Source organism: Syngnathus floridae, chromosome 5, assembly GCF_059516105.1.
Source record: "Syngnathus floridae isolate MCC-2025c chromosome 5, RoL_Sflo_1.0, whole genome shotgun sequence".
Lineage (NCBI taxonomy): Eukaryota > Metazoa > Chordata > Actinopteri > Syngnathiformes > Syngnathidae > Syngnathus > Syngnathus floridae.
The window spans coordinates 3,900,116-3,920,478 of NC_142417.1; the positions used below are offsets into that span (position 1 = coordinate 3,900,116).

The 20,363-nt window shown below is 46.3% G+C and overlaps 3 protein-coding genes across 8 annotated transcripts; 1 reads left to right on the forward strand and 2 right to left on the reverse strand.

The window, feature by feature from the left end:
* Nucleotides 1–551: 551 nt before the first annotated feature.
* Nucleotides 552–8,968, reverse strand: snx2 (sorting nexin 2). 2 transcript variants are annotated; one of them, XM_088375657.1, is made up of 14 exons: nt 8,666–8,968; nt 7,219–7,294; nt 6,529–6,689; nt 6,392–6,458; nt 6,124–6,309; nt 5,984–6,062; nt 5,794–5,869; nt 4,695–4,808; nt 4,530–4,623; nt 4,211–4,416; nt 4,011–4,154; nt 2,342–2,422; nt 2,192–2,263; nt 552–1,753 (listed from the first exon to the last, which is right to left on the reverse strand). In XM_088375657.1, the coding sequence occupies exons 1-14, from the start codon at nt 8,774–8,776 to the stop codon at nt 1,703–1,705; spliced, it is 1,518 nt and encodes a 505-aa protein (XP_088231783.1). In that variant the 5' UTR covers nt 8,777–8,968; the 3' UTR covers nt 552–1,702. The 2 variants fall into 2 exon arrangements, with proteins under 2 accessions (XP_088231783.1, XP_088231784.1); XM_088375658.1 differs by lacking the exon at nt 8,666–8,968 and adding an exon at nt 7,646–7,801.
* On the forward strand, nt 7,247–11,852 carry rnf214 (ring finger protein 214). Of its 3 annotated transcripts, none has more exons than XM_088375677.1 (6): nt 7,247–7,445; nt 9,797–10,044; nt 10,168–10,301; nt 10,477–10,705; nt 10,915–11,103; nt 11,184–11,852. In XM_088375677.1, exons 2-6 carry the CDS (start codon nt 9,910–9,912, stop codon nt 11,736–11,738), a joined length of 1,242 nt encoding a protein of 413 aa, XP_088231803.1. In that variant the 5' UTR covers nt 7,247–7,445; nt 9,797–9,909; the 3' UTR covers nt 11,739–11,852. The 3 variants fall into 3 exon arrangements, with proteins under 3 accessions (XP_088231803.1, XP_088231801.1, XP_088231804.1); XM_088375675.1 differs by lacking the exon at nt 7,247–7,445 and adding an exon at nt 8,582–9,150; XM_088375678.1 differs by lacking the exon at nt 7,247–7,445 and adding an exon at nt 9,258–9,457.
* On the reverse strand, nt 9,792–20,231 carry sncaip (synuclein, alpha interacting protein). 3 transcript variants are annotated; one of them, XM_088375588.1, is made up of 15 exons: nt 20,067–20,231; nt 19,189–19,268; nt 18,952–19,024; nt 18,529–18,813; nt 18,018–18,256; nt 17,718–17,928; nt 17,227–17,462; nt 16,961–17,140; nt 16,778–16,891; nt 16,584–16,709; nt 15,968–16,137; nt 15,822–15,875; nt 14,393–15,751; nt 14,242–14,299; nt 9,792–10,005 (listed from the first exon to the last, which is right to left on the reverse strand). In XM_088375588.1, the coding sequence occupies exons 2-13, from the start codon at nt 19,243–19,245 to the stop codon at nt 14,992–14,994; spliced, it is 2,505 nt and encodes an 834-aa protein (XP_088231714.1). In that variant the 5' UTR covers nt 19,246–19,268; nt 20,067–20,231; the 3' UTR covers nt 9,792–10,005; nt 14,242–14,299; nt 14,393–14,991. The 3 variants fall into 3 exon arrangements, with proteins under 3 accessions (XP_088231714.1, XP_088231712.1, XP_088231713.1); XM_088375586.1 differs by having other exon boundaries at nt 18,018–18,259; nt 20,067–20,229; XM_088375587.1 differs by lacking the exons at nt 9,792–10,005; nt 14,242–14,299 and having other exon boundaries at nt 14,323–15,751; nt 18,018–18,259; nt 20,067–20,229.
* Nucleotides 20,232–20,363: the final 132 nt, after the last annotated feature.

Below are 20,363 nucleotides of genomic sequence, written 5' to 3' on the forward strand. Positions count from 1 at the left end.
TGACTGTCAGTGTCGTGCATGACAAACTGGTCCAATTTCAACGTGGTGGTCTTCTGAGATTTGTCTCCCCCCCTTTTCTGTTTTAGCCCGTGTCAGATGTGGATATCGAGTGGGGGAAGGGCAGACGAGGTGGGTGGGGGGGGGTTCTACAGTGTGTGTGTGTGTGTGTGTGTGTGAAGGGGGGTGGGTGCACTCGAGGTGGTTAAGGGGGTCCCTCAGTGACAGAGCAGAAATAATTAAAGTTTTCTGTGTTGTTTCTTATCAGCTGCTGGGGGCTCTTGATCATTTCAGGGGGGGGGGGGGTCTGTATGGGGGTTTGTGCTGCATCAGCTAATATGATAACAAAGTGATAACAAAATGAACAAGGACATAACACCGACATCATCATCATCTTCCTCCTAATCATCATCATGGCCATTATCTGCCGCCGCCGGCTTACGCAACACAAAGTGAGAACATGAAAATGTGGCAAACGCAGGGCAAGATCATACGTCACCGCAAAATGTGAAGTACTAAAAAGAGTTTTACCGTTCGAATGAGTTCAAGTCGAGTGATGAGGATAATTTCTTTATTTTCATCACATCCAAATGTCTTAACAGTAAAGTTGCAAAATATGAAAAAGTTGGCAAAAATAAAGACAAACGCTGAAATCAAGTCCAATTAAGGGGCAAAAAAAATAATAAATTAAAACAAGTGGTGCAAATCTATTTAAGAGTGACCCTTCTAGCTAGTTGCTAGCTAGCATTGCATTTAAGTGGTTTACATTGAAAAAGTAACGAAACGTTCTACAGTAGTGATGTTTTGGCAACTAATGGCCACTTTCCTCACTTCATATTTTGGTGAGTCGTGACAATTAACTAGCATGGTACGCTTAGCTGCTCTGAAAAGAAAATAATTCTTGATTAACATGTGAAGCTTAATCAGAGAGATTAGACAGTAGTCAAATTTACATTTATGTGGTTGTAGCAGAAATGGACCTAGCACGTCACAAGTGACTCGCACTTGAATTTTTTCGTACATTGAGATTGTTAATGCTTAGCTTACCAGTTGACAGGAAAATTTGAAAAACGTATTTTCAAATCAAATAACATTACAAAGAAGAATCAGCACAAAAATAGGATGGACAACAATTTAAGATATTGAAATGCTCTTCACACTAGCTAGCGGCTCGTTAGCATAGCATTTGAGTGTTTAAGCAAAGTGAAAAAATGAAGCAATCGAGGCTTTTTCACGTTTTTATGAACATTCTTCTGATTTCACATTTTGGCGGAAATAAATTAGTATTTTGTTGATTAGCTTAGCTGCTCCCAAAAGACAAAAATATCGGAGAAAAGTACAAGCTACATCTATAATTCAGCGTTTTGTTGTTGTTGATAAGGTTAGCCGGTAAGTGAAACTTCAAAAACAAATGATTGTAAACATTGAAAGCGTTTTTAAAATTAATGTGATAATTTGAGCAATTCAAGAGTGAGCCTTTGACGTGATTTTCTTTTGCCACTTAACAAGACACGAAGGTTTGGTGAAAGGCCAAAAGCTGACACAGATTCATGAAAAACAAAGTGGAGGTCGTTCAAGTGTCGTGGGGGGGAAAAAGAAGCTGTGCCCCGGTCAGGTGATGAAGAAGAAAAAGAGGAGGAGGAGTAGTAAGAGTTCCGACAGTCCCCGTATAGGAAAGGAGGAGGCCAGGTGCATTGTGGGCGGTCTATGAGATGGCTTTGGCCTCTGGTAAGAACGCTTCCCAGTACTTTATCAGCTGTTCACAAACACGCAAATATGAATATAATTCTCATTACCATCATAATACAGTTATCTAAAAACGATATATTATTTTTAAATAAACATATAAAAGTAAATAGTTCAAAGTCATACATTTTTGTACAAAAAAATACAAAGTGCTTCAAAACATATTTTGTAGACAAAAGTGCGATATATAATTTTATCTATAGATATAAAAACTCAATGAGCGAGTTTTAATATTTTATAGACATATATGTACTAAAACCTGTTTGAATATACTTTTAGGGGTATGCAAGGGTCATGAAAAATGTATCAATGTATTTCAACAGAAATAAGTAATAAGATCTGCTATAAAATATTTCTAGACAAAGTGTAAAAAAGAAAACCTAATATGTGTAATTTTGGACGGGAAAAATAGTGCACTAAAATGTCTTTAAAAAAAAACATTTGTTACCTGTTGTTGCGTGAGCGCGAGGGCTTCCAAATATTTGATGATAATGTTCTTGAAGTCATTGACTCGCTCCTTCTGCAATGACCCAAACGACAACGAGGTTGTTTACAAATACCAAAGTGGGCGTGGCCGCATTGTTTGTTGCAGGCTTACCTCAAAGCGACTCACTTCCCGGCGGATGATTCTGGAAATTTGCTCAAATTCTCGTTCACAGTGCTGGACTTTGCCCTCCAACTGCAACACAGGAACGTTAGCGTCGTAAGCGTCATGAGCCACAAAAAGATTTATAAACCCTTGAGGAAAGTGTTTTAACGCAAGTAATGGTGCGCTAGCTCCCTCCAATGGTGTAAGAAAGAATCGCTGCTAAAGAACACTTCTGTTGTATTTAACTTCTTAGTAGAATAGAAATCTATGCTAGTGAGTGTTTCCCTTTGGCTGTCCGCAATAAAAGGCCACTCCGAATTGCTATTTTGGCTCATTTCGGTGGAAATACAGAAAAGAAATAACCTGTTTATCACGAGTCCAGCAGAGGGCCAAACTTGACATAATTACGCAAATATATAAATAGTCAATGGATGGCATGTAACCACTTATTAGTATTTGTGAAATGGTGTGATGAAGCGCATGCATGTGTCAGTTGTCATGTGTCACGTGACAAAAAAAGAAAAATCTTCACTCATGTTACCTGAGGCAAAATTTACAAATATAAAACAGATAACATACTAAAAATGACGAAGGTTTTATCATAAATATGAAGGATTGTGATCATATAAGAATAACCAGATTAAAATGTAACCCCATAAAATTAAAATAAATGTAGGATGAATAAGAGAAAAGGATGCTAAAAAACACCGAGAACGTCATATAGGGCGGAGCTTAGAGTCCTACCTCTTCGATTTCCTGGAGCAGCGAGGCATGATGGGGGGGGAAAAAAAATTCAAGCAAATTTCAAAAAGTAAAAATCATTATCAGTGCCTCCAAAACTGCTGAAAATAAAAGAATGAATGCTTTCATTCATTGGCTCTCAATGAAATTGATTTTGAAATGAAAACTGAAATTTGAGCCCTTGCTTTGTTTGGTTGTTTCTAAAGCAAGAACAAGTCTGTCAATTTCATGCACGGCCTCACGGGGGGGGGGGGCATTGTGGCTGCAGACACTATGCTAACTAAAACTGAGCAATATTACAATTGTTACACGTTAACAAGGTGACCATGTTAGCACATCGCAACTCAAGACTTTTTTTTTTTTTTTTAATGAAGGGCAAACAAAATCATACCAATGTGTGTGTGCGCATTCTCGTGTGTGCGCGCGTTGTGTGTAGTCGCTGGTGTGTCCATGCGTAGTAAATAAAAGCTTGTTGCAACTCTACTGCCAAACATTGACTTCTGACAGCAACAACATCAACCCCCCCCCCCCCCCCCCCCCCCCCCCCCCGGCTCCTCTGCTAACTGCAGACCCCCGACAGTGCGTGTGCTTTCTGACAGACGCCTCGCAGGCTGAATTTGTGGGCTGACGGGCTAATAAAAGTATTTTTTCTTCTTCTTCGTTTGGTAAAATTCCTCAGGCGCAAAAACAAAAACTTTTCACTTGAGTGAGTAGCAAAGGTGCGTTTGTTTCATCGCGCTGGACGTGGCATGCGGACGACTCTGGGAGGGGAGGGGCAGGTGATAAGCTCGCCTTGCCTCTTTGATTTTCCTAGTTCTATGTCTTGGATGTTACAACGTAATGAGCTTTGCATATCATATCTAATTTATTTTATGATATAATATCGACAATAATGGTGTGTTAGTTTCCTTTTTGACGTCACCTGTTGCCTTCTTACCTCTTTGATGTCGTCTTTGGCCTGCTGCAACTTGTCGGATTTGTTTGAAAACTGCAGTTTGACTTCGGCCTCTCGTTTCTTCTGCAGGAGCAGCTGAGTGTCCTGCCACCTCTGCCAGGCCTTCACGCGCTGCTCAAACACGCCCTGCACACGCAGACATCACGTCATCATGTATCGTACACGTTCTTTTTGTGACGCACCTTAACAGCTGCGAGGAGGCGCACGTAGTCTCCGAGCAGCTCGGCCAGGAAGTAGAAGTCAGCGGTGGCCTGCTGCTGGTACTGCTGCTCTATCTTCTCCTCCACCTCAGCCAGCTGAGACAAAGCTCGGGATAGCGCCGTGTGGTCCTCGCTGTTGCCCAGCATGGCCGCTGACTTGGCGAACTGTGCCGTGCTCTGGGACAACTCTGCACATGCGCACAATTATTCGTGAGGTCATCGACAAGCACACACTTAAAACGCACATTTACAAACACGTTCATATTAGGTATATTTTCTAACGCACGCTTGCATTGTTTACCTTTCCTGTGAACCACAAGTGACTCCACGCTGACGTGAAGTTTCCTCAATTGTGCGTCGAGATTCTCAAAATGTTGCTGCTTCTCCTCGAACCACTGACACAAACGCGCGCATCGCAGTCTCGAGGTTACAAACCCGCCAATCGGCCAGCCCCAGAGCAACTCACAGTGTCCGACTCGTTCATCTTGATGGTCATCTTGTTGACGGCGTCTGCCGCCTTGTTGACCATCCTGAGGAGGCCGGCGCCGCTCAGAGCCTGCGTGTTGACGGCCCGCGGCAACTGGAACACGTGCATACAGGCGCAGTGGAGGAACAGGAAGGGGATGCAATGATGACATTGAAATCCACGACAACTATTTTACAGGGCATGCGGCGTGAAAGGGGCCGAAGGTCGAACCAGAACTTGACAAGAGGCAGGACAGTGGACAGGACAGAGGCAACACCATACTAGGTTTGCAGCTATCAAATATTTTTTTCAAATCAATTTTTCTTGTGATGACTCCATCGGTTAATTGGATAAAATTGAATTATGTAACATTCAAGTTTCTTTCAAAATAAATTTTTATCGTTTGTGTTAATGAACCGATTTGTGGGACATCTGCGTGTGTGTGCTAAACGCATACTAGTCATGCTAACGCAACGGCATGACGGCGCCCCCTAATGGAGAAAGCCGGCGACGTGTCGGTCTTTGGTGACACAAAACGACTCGTGACGTTTGTTTCTCCCCATTTAATTAGCCGCCGCTGTCTCGCTTTCGACACAATCACTTTGTCGCCACCCCCCCACCCCAACACAACACCCTCTTTAATTCCCGTCATTCTGCACCCCACCCTCAAAGCGATTGGAACGTCGTCCGCATTCCAGATTAAATCCGAGCGTCAGCGAGAGAGCTCATTTTTCTTCATTTCGGAAAAGTTTACTTTCGCATTTGGTGGTCCTGCCCCAACCCCCCTCAAAACCATTTAAGCCGAGGCAGGGTCTCAGGGGTCCTCGTTGATGGAGGCTAAATGAAAGGGGGGTAAGGTGGTGGGGGGGGCTATGGGTTGGGGACCACGGGGTGCTTTTCATTTATAACCCCCTCCTGGTTGCGTTTCATTAAGTGGGCCGGACGGGACGCCGCGCTCGCTCAAGCGTCCCACAATTCATCTGTTAAGTCGCTGACAGACCGCCATTTATTTGGTAGGCCGCGCCCCCCAAGCACACCAGCCTGGTCCCAGAAGGCATCTCGGTGTGGGGTGTGTTGTTTGTTTGGTTTGTTGATTTACCTCGGAACTCTCCAGAAACTGCACGAGGTCGGGATCCTTGAGCAGGACGGGATGCTGCACCGTGCGCATCAGGTACCTGCGCCACAACGTGACAAAATAAGTCCAGGTGAGTCAAAACTAGCTCATTTTGTTAACACGCAAGACTCAGCAGCAGCAACAACAACAAATTGGACATGTGACATCATCATACCTCTCCAAAGCCAACCTTCTCTTCTCCACAAATTCGTTTGACGATTGGTCCTCCTTCCCGACCTTCACCTTGGTCATTCCTACATGACATGCATCATACATGACTGTGGTCAACATGTCTGTGTTGCCATAGCAACATACCCACAATGCTCTTCTCCGGAGCGGGAGGAACGATGTAGCCCACGTGCATGTACTTGGACGCCAGCTTCCCGTGAAGGCCCAGGAAGTCGCTGAAGCGACGCTTGACCGAGAACTCGGGAAGCCTAAACAGTGACGATGATGCCTTGGTGGACACCTTGTAGGCCATGTACGCGTTCATGCCGTCGCCTGGGAACAGCAAAAGCGAGCGAGTCTTGCGAGCCAACTGAGGTGAGGACGTTTCAGGAGAGGATGGCGAGGACCGACTCACCGACTTTCTCGGGGTCCGACACAGAGATGGAAATGTCCAACGTGGTGTCGCTGGACTCTTCTTCGAGCTGAAGATACAGTAACACACACATTTTTATGTACATGTGAACACGAGTGTGTCTGTTTGTGGATGTTTACCTCATCGAAGGAAGAGTGTGTAAACATGTCGTTGTGGCCGTGTCCTAAGCGCGGTGTGAGGACGGAGGTGGGCGGCGTGATGGGGGTGATGGCGGGCGACGGGCCGTCCGACAGCAAGACGTCTCTCTCCGGGCTGTCCAGTGACACTTCCTCTGTGGCCTCTACCAAGCGCGCACACGAGACAAAATGGCGGCCGATGTGTTTATATTTGAAAGCCGAACATTTGGTTGCGCTGTTTGAATGTAGTAACTCTGCATAACGCCTTAGATTTGATTACTTATTCCAATATTGTACAATTGTTCAGTATAGTTTGGTTGGATTTAACATTAAAATACATTTGCGTGTCATCTTTTCGAACTTTTTCTTTATACACTGTGCATTTTTTCCCCCCCTAACTGACCTCACACGACAGCCACCTTCACCGATATAATTTCAGACATTTAACGTAAGGCAATCAAACAAACAAAAGCAAAATGAATACAAACAAAATGAGCGCGACTGTTATATATTAAAAACATGTAACAAAGAAGGACAGTTCTTTTAAGGGGTTCTGGAACAAATTAATTGTCTTTCAAGTCATTTATATGGTAAATATTGATTTGACAGCCAAATAAATAGAGTTACAAGCTTGGTCACAGAGCAAATAAAAGTCCCGGCACCACTCTATGACATCATCCAGTGAGCACCTACCGGCAAACAGATCATCTGCGTCATCGTCAAAGTCAAGCTTGGGCCCGTTGGACTTCCCACTGCTCGGGTACACTTCCTGAGGCCGGACGGACGGACAGACAGCAAGTGACACAGGGACAACAAGTCAAATCGGAGTCGTTCAAAGCACCTGAAGCGTGTCTCAGGGCACATGCAAGCGTCACACGGCGGTTAGCGTCTTTCAATATTGACACAAGTGAGGAGCCGCAGTAAGTCGTCACACTCAAATGCATCTTTTGTTGTCACTTTGACAGGCAAAGCAGGTGCAAAAATAAGAAGAAAGCAGAAATAGAGAGAAAAATGGAGCCTTCTTTTTAACAGGATTAGTTACTCGAGTATAGTGTATGTCAAATTAAAACCAATGGGACATATGCAATTTATCCAAAACGTTTCTTGAGTAAACACCAACCTGCAACATCTTAAGCTTGCGCTTCCTATTCTAACTATCAAGCTAACTTTCCAATAACTCGTACTTCACATCCTCTGCTCAGGGGGAACAACAACCATTATTAGTTCGGGACCTTCTCTGCCTCTTTGTCTTGCTCCTAATAATACCGCGCGTCTTCTAATGGAGCTCAGTGCTGCTTAGCCTGTTGTGGTTAAATGAGGTACTACACTTGAGGGTCAAAGCATGCAATTATTCAGACTTGTCTGAATACTGTACCAACACATTCAAATAACAATGGTATAAAAGTCTGGAATATTCCCCACAATGGCAGCATATTTTGTTTAAATGAAGAGGAAGAAATGACAACGAGCTTCCATAGGTCTGACTCAACACAAATCTGCTAAACAGGAAGACTCATCAGCGGGAAAGAATTTCAAGTGCTGACCAGACAAAAAAAGTTAAACAAAGAAGTTAACTCTCAATCCAAATCAGTGTTACACAACCTATTTTGACCAAACAAAAATGTCACAAAGTGTGGAAGAAGAGGTTAATTATGTGCTTTCTGTCACCCAGTGGATGGGCATTAAATGGTTCGGACTTTCAATATGTCACTGGCAAGGTTTAAAAAAAAAAACGAATCACATTTAAGTCACCACGAATAAGTGTTTTGTAGTTCATTACAAGTCGACACAAGACAATAATTGAGATGTTTACAGATAATATAGTAGAAAAACTGTGCTTGTGCAGCTTTTATTTTGCCCCAGTGTCCGTGAACGCTCCGTCCTCACCTGCGTGCCTGTCACCTGACGCGTGCACGCGCACCTCAGAATCCGATGTGTTCGCAAAGACCCTCGGCAGCTTCCGTAGTTACATTTAACTCCAAGATACAAGGAGTTACAAAAAAATAAATTGCTTTTGATTAAAAGGATGGACACATCAGCGTAGTCTATCAAAGCCAGTTGAGTAATGATTAACGGCTCTCTTCCTCCGTCCGCTGCTAGCTTGAAAAGCCCAGCCCAGCCCTCTTCCATCAGTACTCACCTCGCGAGGGCCGCCCGCCAGCTCCAGGAACAGGTCCTCGGTGTCTTCCAGCTCCTGGAAGTCGCTGTGGTTCAGCGGAGGGTCCCTGGCTGTGGCCGCCATAGACTGCATATGTGGTTGCGGGGTGATTTGCGCGGAGGCAACAAACGTAGCACGCCCAATGACGGCTAACTGCTACAGCCAGGAGCTAACCTCCGCGGCGGGTGACTGACAATCGGGAGGGGCGGGGCAGAGGAGTCAGGTGGTGTGCCCAACGTGGTAATGTGACCGGAAGTAACTCCGCCAGCAGGACTCTGCTAAAGAAAATATTAGCGGAGTTACTCAAATGTTATTTACTGATCAGTCCAACTCGTCGTAACTAGTCGCGTGAGTAAATACTTCTGTCCGGTCCAGGAAAGCAGACGACTTTTGGTTTCGCGCTGTCAGTATAGATAACATGGAAACCGTGAAGGATCTAGTGCTGTTTGAAAATGAAACCACGGAAGGTAACGTTTTCATGTCACTACGTTTCTAACAAAACAAAACAAAAACCTGACAATCGTAATTTATCATCATTATCAATAAAAGCGTGTTGCTGCCACGCGAGGCGGGCAAAAAGTTCAAGGTTTGGTAGTCTCGTAAGAAGTTTCACTTTATTACGTGTAAGTTACCATATAAATTAGCCTTCTGCATTTGCTTAAACGAAACGAGGCAACTCCTTCCAGTTCAGGTCACTGGCAGAGCTCTCGGGAATACTGGCCGTGGTTTTGTGTCTTTTAAAATCTTTTTTAAACACGTGGGTTTACTTTTGGGGTTAGTAATTTTGTATGACTTAATTTTATTCCGGCAGAAACTGGAATTCAAATTGAATCAGAGTTCAACTTTAAAAGTTTTAACATGCTAATCACGTCACATTAAACGGTGAAATTAATCGTTTTAATGTTATATTGCTTTTTTTTTTGACGTGGCAGCAATAGACTTCTGTTATATTCGTTTAGCTATTTTTAAAAAAAATCAAACTTCCAGAATCTAACCTGCAAGAACCCGTGTGACAAACACAAACTAATCACCAAAGTCAATTAATGCTACATGCTAACAGTAATTAAAGTCTGGGTGTGTCAAGCTAAATGCTAAGACGTTCTCTCTCAACAGACACCATTGGGCATGAGAAGTCGGTACAGACCGATGGCGTCGCGTCGGATATCATCACGTTGGCTGACGCCGGCGTCAACGTAGCAGACGACTGGGAGGAGAAGCTGGCGACCATGTTAGAGTGCGGTGACGCGCTCGAAGAGGACCACAGCAACCTGGTCAAGCAGTGGCAGCTTGAGGATGCTGAGCGACCAAAGTACATAGCGCAGCTGCAAAAGAAGAAGGTTGAGACCACCCTGAAGCATCAGGTTGTTAGCTAAATGCTACATGTTAAGACACAATGGCAGTCACCAGATAACAATAGATAAACAGTCTCAATTAAATGCTACGTCGTTAAAAGCTAACACAAGCTAAACTCTTTGTTGGTGCAGGTTCTGCTAGAGAGGCTTGACACGCTGCGGGTGAAGCTGCAGCTCAACAACTCCAAAAGCACGCGCAAGAACTTCTTGTCCAAGAAGCAGGAAGCCTGTGCTGAGAAAAGCCGTGCAGAGGACGATAGGGACAGGCACGTGTTAAGATGATAGTAACCTCTGCTAAAAACAGAGGAGGTCACATAAGTGCTAAATGCTAACATAAGCTAAATGTCGGGAATCACTGGCTAAATATTAACAAGACGCTGGCTAAATTGCTAAATAAACAAGATGTATGTTATAGTGACGAACGAGCTTTGCTGCCTGCAGGCTGTCCAAGGATCTACAGGAGAGCGCTGCTAAGCTAGCTGCTCAAACACTGGAGCTAAATGAGGAGCAGCGACGCTGTCGGGGAGAGCTGGACGAACTGAAGGAGGAGATGGACAGAATAAGGCAGGAAGCCAAAGACGCTGAGAGCCACGCCTTGCAAGACCAGGTCAACGCTGTGGAGACACAGAGAGACGTCGCCATGGAGCGTATACAGGCCTGGCTTGCAGAGGTACCACGTAGCGGGAAACCATCATGAGCTAGATGCTAACGTACAGGCTAAATGTCACATGCTAGCATTCATGAAACACTGGCAAGTCACGAGTCATCGGCCAAATGCTACATGCAAACACAGTTAGCAATTGAGGTCGATGAACCAATGCTACATACTTAACTGCACGAGTTAGCAACCAGATATGAACATGCTTAAACATGTTTCAGGTGTCCGAGTACGTGTTGTCACTCCGACAACAGGAGAAGGCTAGCTGGGCAACCAAGGAAGCAGCAGTGCGAAGGATCCAGGCAGAGCTGGAAACGCGCTTTGAGGAGGTCCTGGCACAGTTGCAGGAAGGACGCGAGTTGGAGTCTCTCCCACGCATCAACGTACCGGCACTGCCTCACATACCAAAAGTACCGTCACGCACATTTCACCAACTGCAGCCAATCTTGATGATACTTTTCATTAACACACTTGCCCCCCCCCCCCATAGGTTGAGCTGGTGTTCAGACAGATGATAACATCACTAAATCCTATGCCACCACCCCAGCGAATGCCTCAGTACCGCATGCCACCGCCCCCTCAGCCTCACCTGCGCCACTTCCCACTCCACCCGCAGCGCCCCCCACCGTCCCACGCCAGATCGACCCCGCCTCTCAGCCACTCCCCGACCCCGCCTCTCAGCCACTCCCCGACGCCGCCGGCCGCCACTTCTTCCAGCCGCTTGGACGAGGTCCTTGACAAGCTGGGGATGCGTTTCCCACAATGCAGCAGGGCGGAGCTGACGTCCCTGCTGCAGCAAGTGAAAAGCGCCCGCGGGACCCTGGCAGGCATGTCAGTAGAGCAATTGGGCGATCATGTGGGCCTGGCGCTGCCACAGACAGCCCAAGGCGCCGGGTCCCGTAAATTGTGCATGATGTGCCAGGAGGCCGTGGATTCCAACAGCCGCCACCTGTTCCCTTGCGCTCACACTATTCACAAGGACTGCATCCGTGACTGGATCCAGACCAGCGGGAACAACTTGTGCCCCTTCTGTCCCACTAGGTGAGTGTGTTAACACTTGTCTTAGCATCTCAATATTTCTTGGAAGACCGTTTTTTTTCCTTAATGTTCAACAGTCAAATCAATCTTGTTTTTTCCCATTAAAATCATTTTAAGATCATGTCTTTGTGTTGGTTTCGTAACAAAGCTAGCATTAGCGTATGCTATTATGGGGTTTCCAAAGTGTAGCTTTTGTTAGCGTTTAATTTGTGTGGTGCCCCAAATGTCAAGCTTATGTTAGGATTTAGCTAGCACAGGTGGCTCGTTCTTCATTCTGCTGTGGCTCTGTTTTTTGAAAACATTTTCAATCCATTTTTATTTCAGCGCTTGGTTTACGTCAACATTTATCCAATGTTAATCTTATGTTAGGATGTCTTATTTAGCCACAGACTAAATTCCCAGAGTGTAGCCAATGTTAGATGTCATGCATTAACAATCACCAATCTCAACTGTGGACATAAAAATATATATATTTTTAAAAAAAAACAAAAAAAAAAACGTAGGCCTTCCACTGACATTTTCCCACTAGCTTAACGCCGAGTTGCAGCGGTCGATGTGGCGAGAACGGGTGTATCTTAGCGTAGCTTTGTGGTGTCCTGCGGGAGCGGCGTACAAACACACTAACAAGGTGTTCTCATGCTCGCCGTCAACTGCAATCGACCGCATGACGCGACACCCCACAGACCCCATCCCTAAAGGCTGCCGCCCAGCAAAAAAACCCAAAAACGTTTGGATGCCGCCCCCTGCTGGTATCCGGTGGCCATTTTGCATTTGTTAACGACTTTTTCTGTAAGGTTGTTTTGATTAGCATCCATCATGGCCGTGGTTACATCAATTAATGCTGTTGACGGCGGAAGGGGGGGGGGGCGAACTGAGTGGGACGGGGTGGTGCCCCCCCCTCTGGCATTAAAGTCATGTCATCCCAGCTCAGCCCCCCAGCGCAGAGCTGTCAATTAAATGTGATTGACTGGCTAACAGCAGCACATAAATACAAAAAAAAACAACAGACGGAAAAATCTATATGTGCCCCCCCACACCCTCGATCTCCCCCTCTGCCCCCCCACACCCTCCATCTCCCCCTCTGCCCCATCCGCCTGTCAAACAAAGTCCCGCCCCTTTACTGAACACGCAACCAATTAGCAGCATTCGAGCCTTCGACCTCAAAACCGAAAGCGTCCAGAAAAAAAGCTGCACCTGAAGTTAGCGTTTAGCATGTGAGGCTAGCAGTGCTTAGTACAGGGATGTCCAAACTTTTTTCAAAAAGAGGGGAGGAAAAAAAGATAATGGAAGGAAGTAGAGATAAAAAAGATAAGATGAATTCTCTGTGAAGCTGTCAAATGTATTAACATATGCCGTATACATAGCAGTTATTGACATTAGCCGTTTTGCTACAATTAGCATACTGGGGGAAGCCGTCGTCATCCTTTAGCAGCTGGCCAACGATTAAGCTAGTCTCGGCTGCTGGATCATAAAGTGAAAACTGCCCTCGAATCTTTTTGTGTTCAAAGTGACAAATGTTTTGACCGTCACAAATCTTTGAAAAGTCCACCGAGACATTTGCGAAGCCGCTAAAAGGCGTAAGCTAGCAAGATTGATGCCCTGAGCGGATTGAGCGCTGCACTCGTTTTAAAAGGCGTCAAAAAGGTCCACTTAACAGGCTCAATTGATGATGTCTGCCTGGCAAATTGGCCTTTGATGCCGCCTCCTGACTGGCCCCCACACTCCCACGGGGGCCCTAATGGGTGCCGGCCTAATGGCGCCCTCCATCACGTGCGAATATGAAACGTGACAATTAGCCAAACGAGCTTTAGCAGGAAGGAATAAAAACAACATGCTAGTTTTCGACATTGACACCTGTGGGGGCTCAAAGGGGGGGATGCGGTGCTGCACATGTCTAAGTGATAAATTCAACGTCATCGATTGGACAGCACTTAGAGAGCATGTATTCAGTTAAAGGCTACAAACCAACAGGAGCTAAAAACTGGCAGTCACACAAGCTTAATGATAACCTAAACACTGGCAACCACACACATGAAATGCTATGCTAATATGCTAACACAGAAATATTGGTCATGCAAGTTAAATGCTAACAAGCTAAACATAATAGAAAATTTACTGGTCGCATGCTAATCAGGTAAACTGTAAAAGAAGCTGGGGAAATACTTCTTGCTAAAACAAGCTTAGCACTGGGAGTCAGATGGACAAATTGCTGATATAAATGTTCTGATAACCATACTGGGGAGGCTGGCCCCTGGCTAAATGCCACATGCTAACATTAAAAGATAAACACTCACTTAAAGGTTACTTTAACATTGAATTAGTCGCACAAGCTAAATGCTACACAGTCCAAATCATTAGCAAACTGCTGTATATTAATGTAAGTTAAACACTGGCAGGTTAAATGCTAATCAAAAACCTGGGAGAATCTGTGAGCTGTATGATAATAATTCAATTCAAAGCACACTTAGTGAGAATGAGTCACACAAGCTAAATGCAAACAAGTTACTTACCAGTGTGACACCAACAACATGCTAATATGGCTACCCGGGAGCATGATAGCATCAAAATCTGCAATAAAAGAGCAAAGGTCATGAGAAATACAAGTAAACTTTTAATGTGTTTTTGGTATGAAAAGTGCTAACAATTTTTGTGACATTTTACCTCATTTGCTTCTTAGGAATAAAAATAACATGTGGCATCTCTTGATTTTGTCATAAGACCACGGAGCTATTAGCCTCGAAGACAATATTTAGCGCACCTGTCCAAGCGTCAAATCAAATTGCAAGGATGTCATCGCAGCTCATTCGGGTTCACTGCTGCCCCCTAGCGGATTGGCAGCTGTAAAGCAAGTGCTGTAAAGTTGGTGTAGTGGTACACTTGCCTGTCTTCATAAGTTTGATTCCCGCATATGACGATGAGTGTGACCAAAAAAAAAAGTCTTAAGTGATTTGGGAAAAAGATATAGTGAACAGTGACGTTGCTATGGCAACCAGTTCAGAACAACTTGGTTTAAATAAAGTTTTGTTTGTTGCCTTATTGACAAGATATGGTGAAAATGCTGATGAAAATAAAGATTGAAGCGGGTAGATTTTAGCTTTAGCGACAACCTGGTTTGAATAGCTACTTAAAAATGTCCTGAAGAGTGTTGCCATAGTGATATGTCATGTGACAACCTGCTTTAAATACATTTGTTTGAAAAAAAGTGACATCATGAATAAGTGTGTGATTATAAAAGTTGTTGCCATGGCAAAAAAAAGTGTTCACACATTAGTGCTTCTGTTCTTGTTTTTGTGCTGGTTGTGTGGCGTGTTGTGCGTGTTGTTGTTGTTGTTTGCGTTTCCGCTGAGCGTCTCCATAATAGACCTGAGCGCCCCGAAGGGTCTTTTTGCCTCCGAGTTTCCTGTGGGCATGGACTCCTTGGTGGTGGTGGGTGCTGCCTTGCTAGGCTCCGCCTCCTGGTGCAGGTGCTCATTAAAGGTGACCCTGAGCTTGAGGCTGTGTGCCGTTTTCCTGCGCGACGACGGCGACTTGAGAGCGCTCTTGGGACTTGTGGCCGCCGCCTTGGGGGGGCTGGCGGCGTCGTCCGTGGCGTCCGTTGCCTCGGAGGGGCTGAAGGCCACGCCATTGACCGGCTTGGGGATCGGCTTCCTGTCGGCCGGGGGGAGGTGCTTCCTCATTGCCAGGTGGAGGTGCTTGGAGGCGGGCTCTTCATCGTTGACTGGCAGATGCGTGGGCCTATCGGGTCTGGGAGCAGCGTCGGAATCCGATTCGCTAAGTGAACGTTGCATCATCTGCTTCAGGCGCGCCAGCTTCTGCTCGCGCTTCTCTGCCGATGCCGCAGGTCCGCTCCGGCGCGGGCCCTCCCGGCTCGGACCCCCAGGCGTCGCCCCGACCCTAGAGGCATCGCAGGTGTCTTTCCGTAGCCCCGCCTCCTGCCGCACCAGCCAATCGCTGTCCGCAGACGTCCCCTCCACGCTCAGCACCATCTCAGGCCACGCCTCCGTGCCAGACGGATGACAGCTGAGAATGACACACAACTCCACTGTGTGGAAATGTTGCGTACGAGACAGTGTGTGTGTGTGTGAGATACCTGGTGTCAAATTTGTTGAGTTGTTTCTGTAGTATTGCCTTCTCAGCCGCTTGTCTGCAACACACACATGCCCGCACGTTTGGTCACGAGGCTTCACGAGCCGGGAGTTGAATGTTTGTCGGCGTGTTTTTCCCGCACTGACTCACTCTGTGAGCTGCTTGGTCAGCTTGACAACCTGCGATGCTAGCGACATGCAAGTTTCCACGACAACCAGGTAGCGGGCGCACGGGCTGTGACCTTGACGTTCTGCCAGCTGTGAAGGTCGCTCGCCCTGCTGGTTTGGCACAGTCACGTTGGAGCCGTACTCCACCAGCGTCTATCCACATCACAGTTTCGGATTGGCATGTGTGGTTGGAATTTGTAAAAACAAACGTTATAACATACAATATGAAGTGGAGACTGAGTGTACTTCAGCACTCCCTCCACTAGATGACAGCAGCAAACATCAAAACATCAATTCATACTGGTTTCCTTGCAATGAAGGTACACTACCAGGAGATGGCAGTGATGCGCCCTTAAACTGGTTTGCTATGTCTACTCTATGTATGTGGATCTGTACTCGAGTAATATCTGTGGGATGAGCAAGAACCGATACCAGGTACCGATACTAGGTATTAGTATCGGGCTATCGAGCAGGCTGCTGGTACCAGCCACCAATATGGAAGGGATAAAAAATAATAATTCTGACTAAGTCCTCCCCTGCAGTAGTTGGCGCTATACTGCGGCAGTTTGATATCATCTGAGTCAGAAAGATGATTGTACCTGTATACAGGTGAGGTGTCCGTACTGCGCGGCCACGTGTACTCCTGTGTTGCCGTTGTGGTCCACCTCATCCAGGGAAATGGCCTGCTCTTGCATGAACTGAAGCAGCCACAGCAGAACCTTCTCCTACGCACACAAACGCACAAATTGGATTCGGATGGCGACAGGAAGAGAGGGTCAGGACAGCGGACGACCTGTCCGTAGCGAGCGGCGTAGTGTATCAAGCTGGGATGTTCTCGGCTGCAGCTCAACTCGGCGATGGCCTCCGTCTCGCTCACCATCCAACGCACGCACTCCAGGTGACCGTTCTGCGCACACGAAAGGCAAACGCTCAAGCACAACCCGATGGCAAAGGGAGGCGGCCGCTCCGAACGGACCTTGACGGCCAGCCCGGCGGGTGTGAGCTGCTGCTGGTTGCGTTCGTTCAGTCCGTCCTCGCCCATCAGAGACGTGAGATGCTGCAGACACTCGGCGTGGCCCTGAGCCGCCGCCACGTGCAGGAGATTGTTGCCCACCTCGTCGCGGATCAGCGAAAGGTTATCGGCAGCCAGGTGAGGCTGACGGGAAGACGTGATGACGTCACATTGGAATAATTTGCTATCGCAACCTCGAGGTCCGGCGCAGCGGCGTGCGAATGTCTCACCAGCAATGAGATTTGACCTTCCCTGACGATGTTGATGATGTTGTGCTTCTTGCTTTCCTCGTCCACTTCCGCTCCGCCCCCCCTTCCTCTTCCCCCTCCTCCTGCTGCGGGGCTCCACAGCTTGGCAGCGTCCTGCTTGGCCTGCAGGGGAAACAGGACGCTGCCGCCCCCTGCTGGAGGCTCCAGGCCAGGCCTCTGGTTGTGGTTTTGTGCTTCCCTGGCCGACAGCAGCTTGTCTGGGTCAATCAAGCACACGTTGATATTTAGCACATCGGGATGTCTGACCTGAAAACATCTGTGAGTAGCTCATGACAGATTCTGGACTCTCGAGCTATTTATTCTCGATGGTTTTGCAGATTCTCTCCATCTATTTATTGTATATCTACTGCATCTATTGTAGATCTATATATCGAAGCTGTTACAATTTTTGTCCGAAAAGGTGAAGCTATGTTAATGAGCAGGTGTGTCCCCATCCATCATGGGGTCCTTACCTCCCTCAGGGAAGGAGGAGAGTGACGAGGAGCAGCTGAGCAACGAGGAGGAAGTGGACAGTGGCACCTCCTGATGATGATGGTGATGAAGATGATGCTGCTGCTGCTGGAAGCTTCCTGAGGACTGAGAACGAGGAAGGTGCTGCAGGTCCGGATCCAGGGACTTGGACTTTCTCAGATCCGACCACTTCAGGGGAGACAGGACGCACATCTGTAGAAGGAAGAGGAGGAGGAGACGAAAGCAAAAATGAAGAGAAGATCATTTTGCTGACGTGGCTGTCTGTGCACGCGTACGTGTACCTGCGCTGCCACGTTGCTGCCGTTGTCCTCATCCTTGTTGTTGTTTTGCCGACGCTGTCGCTCCAGCGTAGCTCCGCCCACGCTGCCTGAGCTCACCAGCCGCTTGTCGAGGGCCCTCGGCAGCGTCGACGTCTGCTGGCCGGACGACTTGATGAACGGCACGTCAAGGATCTCGTCCATGTCCAGGTCGTAGTGCTCCAGCTCCCCCAGGACACCCAGATTGCCCCCTTGGATCGTGCCTGCTGGAGAAAAAAAAAGCAAACCATTTCTGAAAGATGTTTTTGAAGAAAATTTACAATAGATCCTTGACACTTTTCACACCACCCGAATGATCGTGAAAATGATCTGATATGCGCGATATGTGTTGCTGCTTCATGTGTGTTTACAAAAATACTGACGCTAATTTCCGATAGTCTGCCAATGGCATTTGGTATTGATATATTAGCATTAAGCTAGCCAAATTGGGTTAAACTTGATTGGAGTTTAAAAGTTAAATTCTCGTTGTATTTACCCGAACCCACACCGGCGCCATCGACCATCTTCCCTCCCATCGGATCAGAAGGCAGATTGTGGTCCTTGGCGGGCGGTCTAGCGTCGCCCGCTCCTCGCTCCTGGTCTTGCTCTCGGACCTTGGCGTCCCAGCCGGCAGGCTCCTCTCTGGTCTCAGGGTGATGCTTGAGAGGAGAAACCCGCTTCACGGGACGGAATTTACTGTGCGCCTCGGTCCCAGCTGCGGGTTTGATTCCCACCATGCCCACGTGGGACGCCACGCCGCGACTCCAATTGATGGATGACGCTACAGAGCAGAGAAAGAATAAAAAGAAGGGTGGAGATGGAGTACAGAAATGGAGGAGGGAATGAAGTATGAGAAGAAAGCTTAGTTGAAATGCAGTTCACACATATTAGCATTAGCTAACACACGAAGCAACTTTACCAGCTCTCTCCTCCGCCTGAGCATCGTTTCGTCTGGACAATTCTGGAATGTTCTTCAGCGACGAGACCGAATACTGAAAAAAACACAACAAGGCTAATAAAAACTAGAACCCAGCCGATTTAATTGATATTATGCCTTTTCAAATCATTCCATTTGTTGCATATTGGTCAGGCCTTAATGACAACATCACAAAAACCAGGAGGTGTGTGCGTACGCGTCTGTGTGTGTGTAACTGACCACAGCGTCGTCCGAGAAATCGATCTCGTCCAAGTCCAAATACTCAGGAACCTCCATCTTCACACCTCATCACCTCCACCCTGCAAGCAATAATCCGATATCATTTTAATCATATAGTGCATTTCACAAAACCTGCTTTACATAACAGAAAATAATGGAAGACAATGGAAGCTGTGAATTAAAACAGATTAAAATACACTCGTACTAAAATACATCCTAGTAATATAAAAATAGTAATATAAAAGTAGTAATGTAAGAAAATCTAATTTGGCATGGTAGCGTTCAAACGACACTATTACCCTACATCATACACATCAATGACAAGACTAAAATAAATGTGAAAGTTTTAACTTTTTAAAGTTTTTAGTTGTTTTCACTGGAAAGTTGTACTTTCAGTCTGAACATGAAGGCAACACTGGGTTTGACGTGATGCCTTCAGGGACAGTCTGAAAACATCAGACATCATATAAAACAGACAAAAATCCTGTTGAACCAAAAACATACTATTATTCGACATGTACGAAAATTGTCATAATTAAAGTTTAGGAGATATTGAAAGACAATTGTGCTTAGTGGATTGAACATAAATTACAAGGCATTTTTTTATAATACAAATTTGCTTCTCTTTTTAATTTTTTTTTCTGGTGTATTTATCGTGATTAAAATACGAGTTTCTTGTGCTCCTGTAATCGGCTCAATCGTGAAGAATTTGCAAAGCTAGCAGGCTAATTATTTAGCATCCAGCGACGCTAACGGATTAGCCCCCCTCTAGCTCGTTAGCGAGCCGGACAGCTGGAAAAGGAGGCGACAAGAGAAAGTGAAGCTAGAAAAAAGGAGGACTTTTAAAAGGTGCATAGATGATCAAGTGTATACATTACCTGGTCAGATGGACGGCCCGGGGCAGAGCGACTGACGGATGAGAAGCTTGAAATGCAAATGTTGTTTTTTTTCCCCTTTTTTTGCTGGTCGATGCTTGCAGCACAAAGACTTTGACATATGTCCTCATAGAGTGGCGCTGAGGAGAAAGAGCGATCACTCTCCTTTTCCCCCCCATGCGGCCCACGTCCACTTGCCAAGCGCCGGTTTAAGTGTTCAAGATGATAAAATTCGTTACTTTTCACTGCAAAATATATTTAGAAGGCATCAAAAGTCGAATTTTATGCCACTTTGCATGA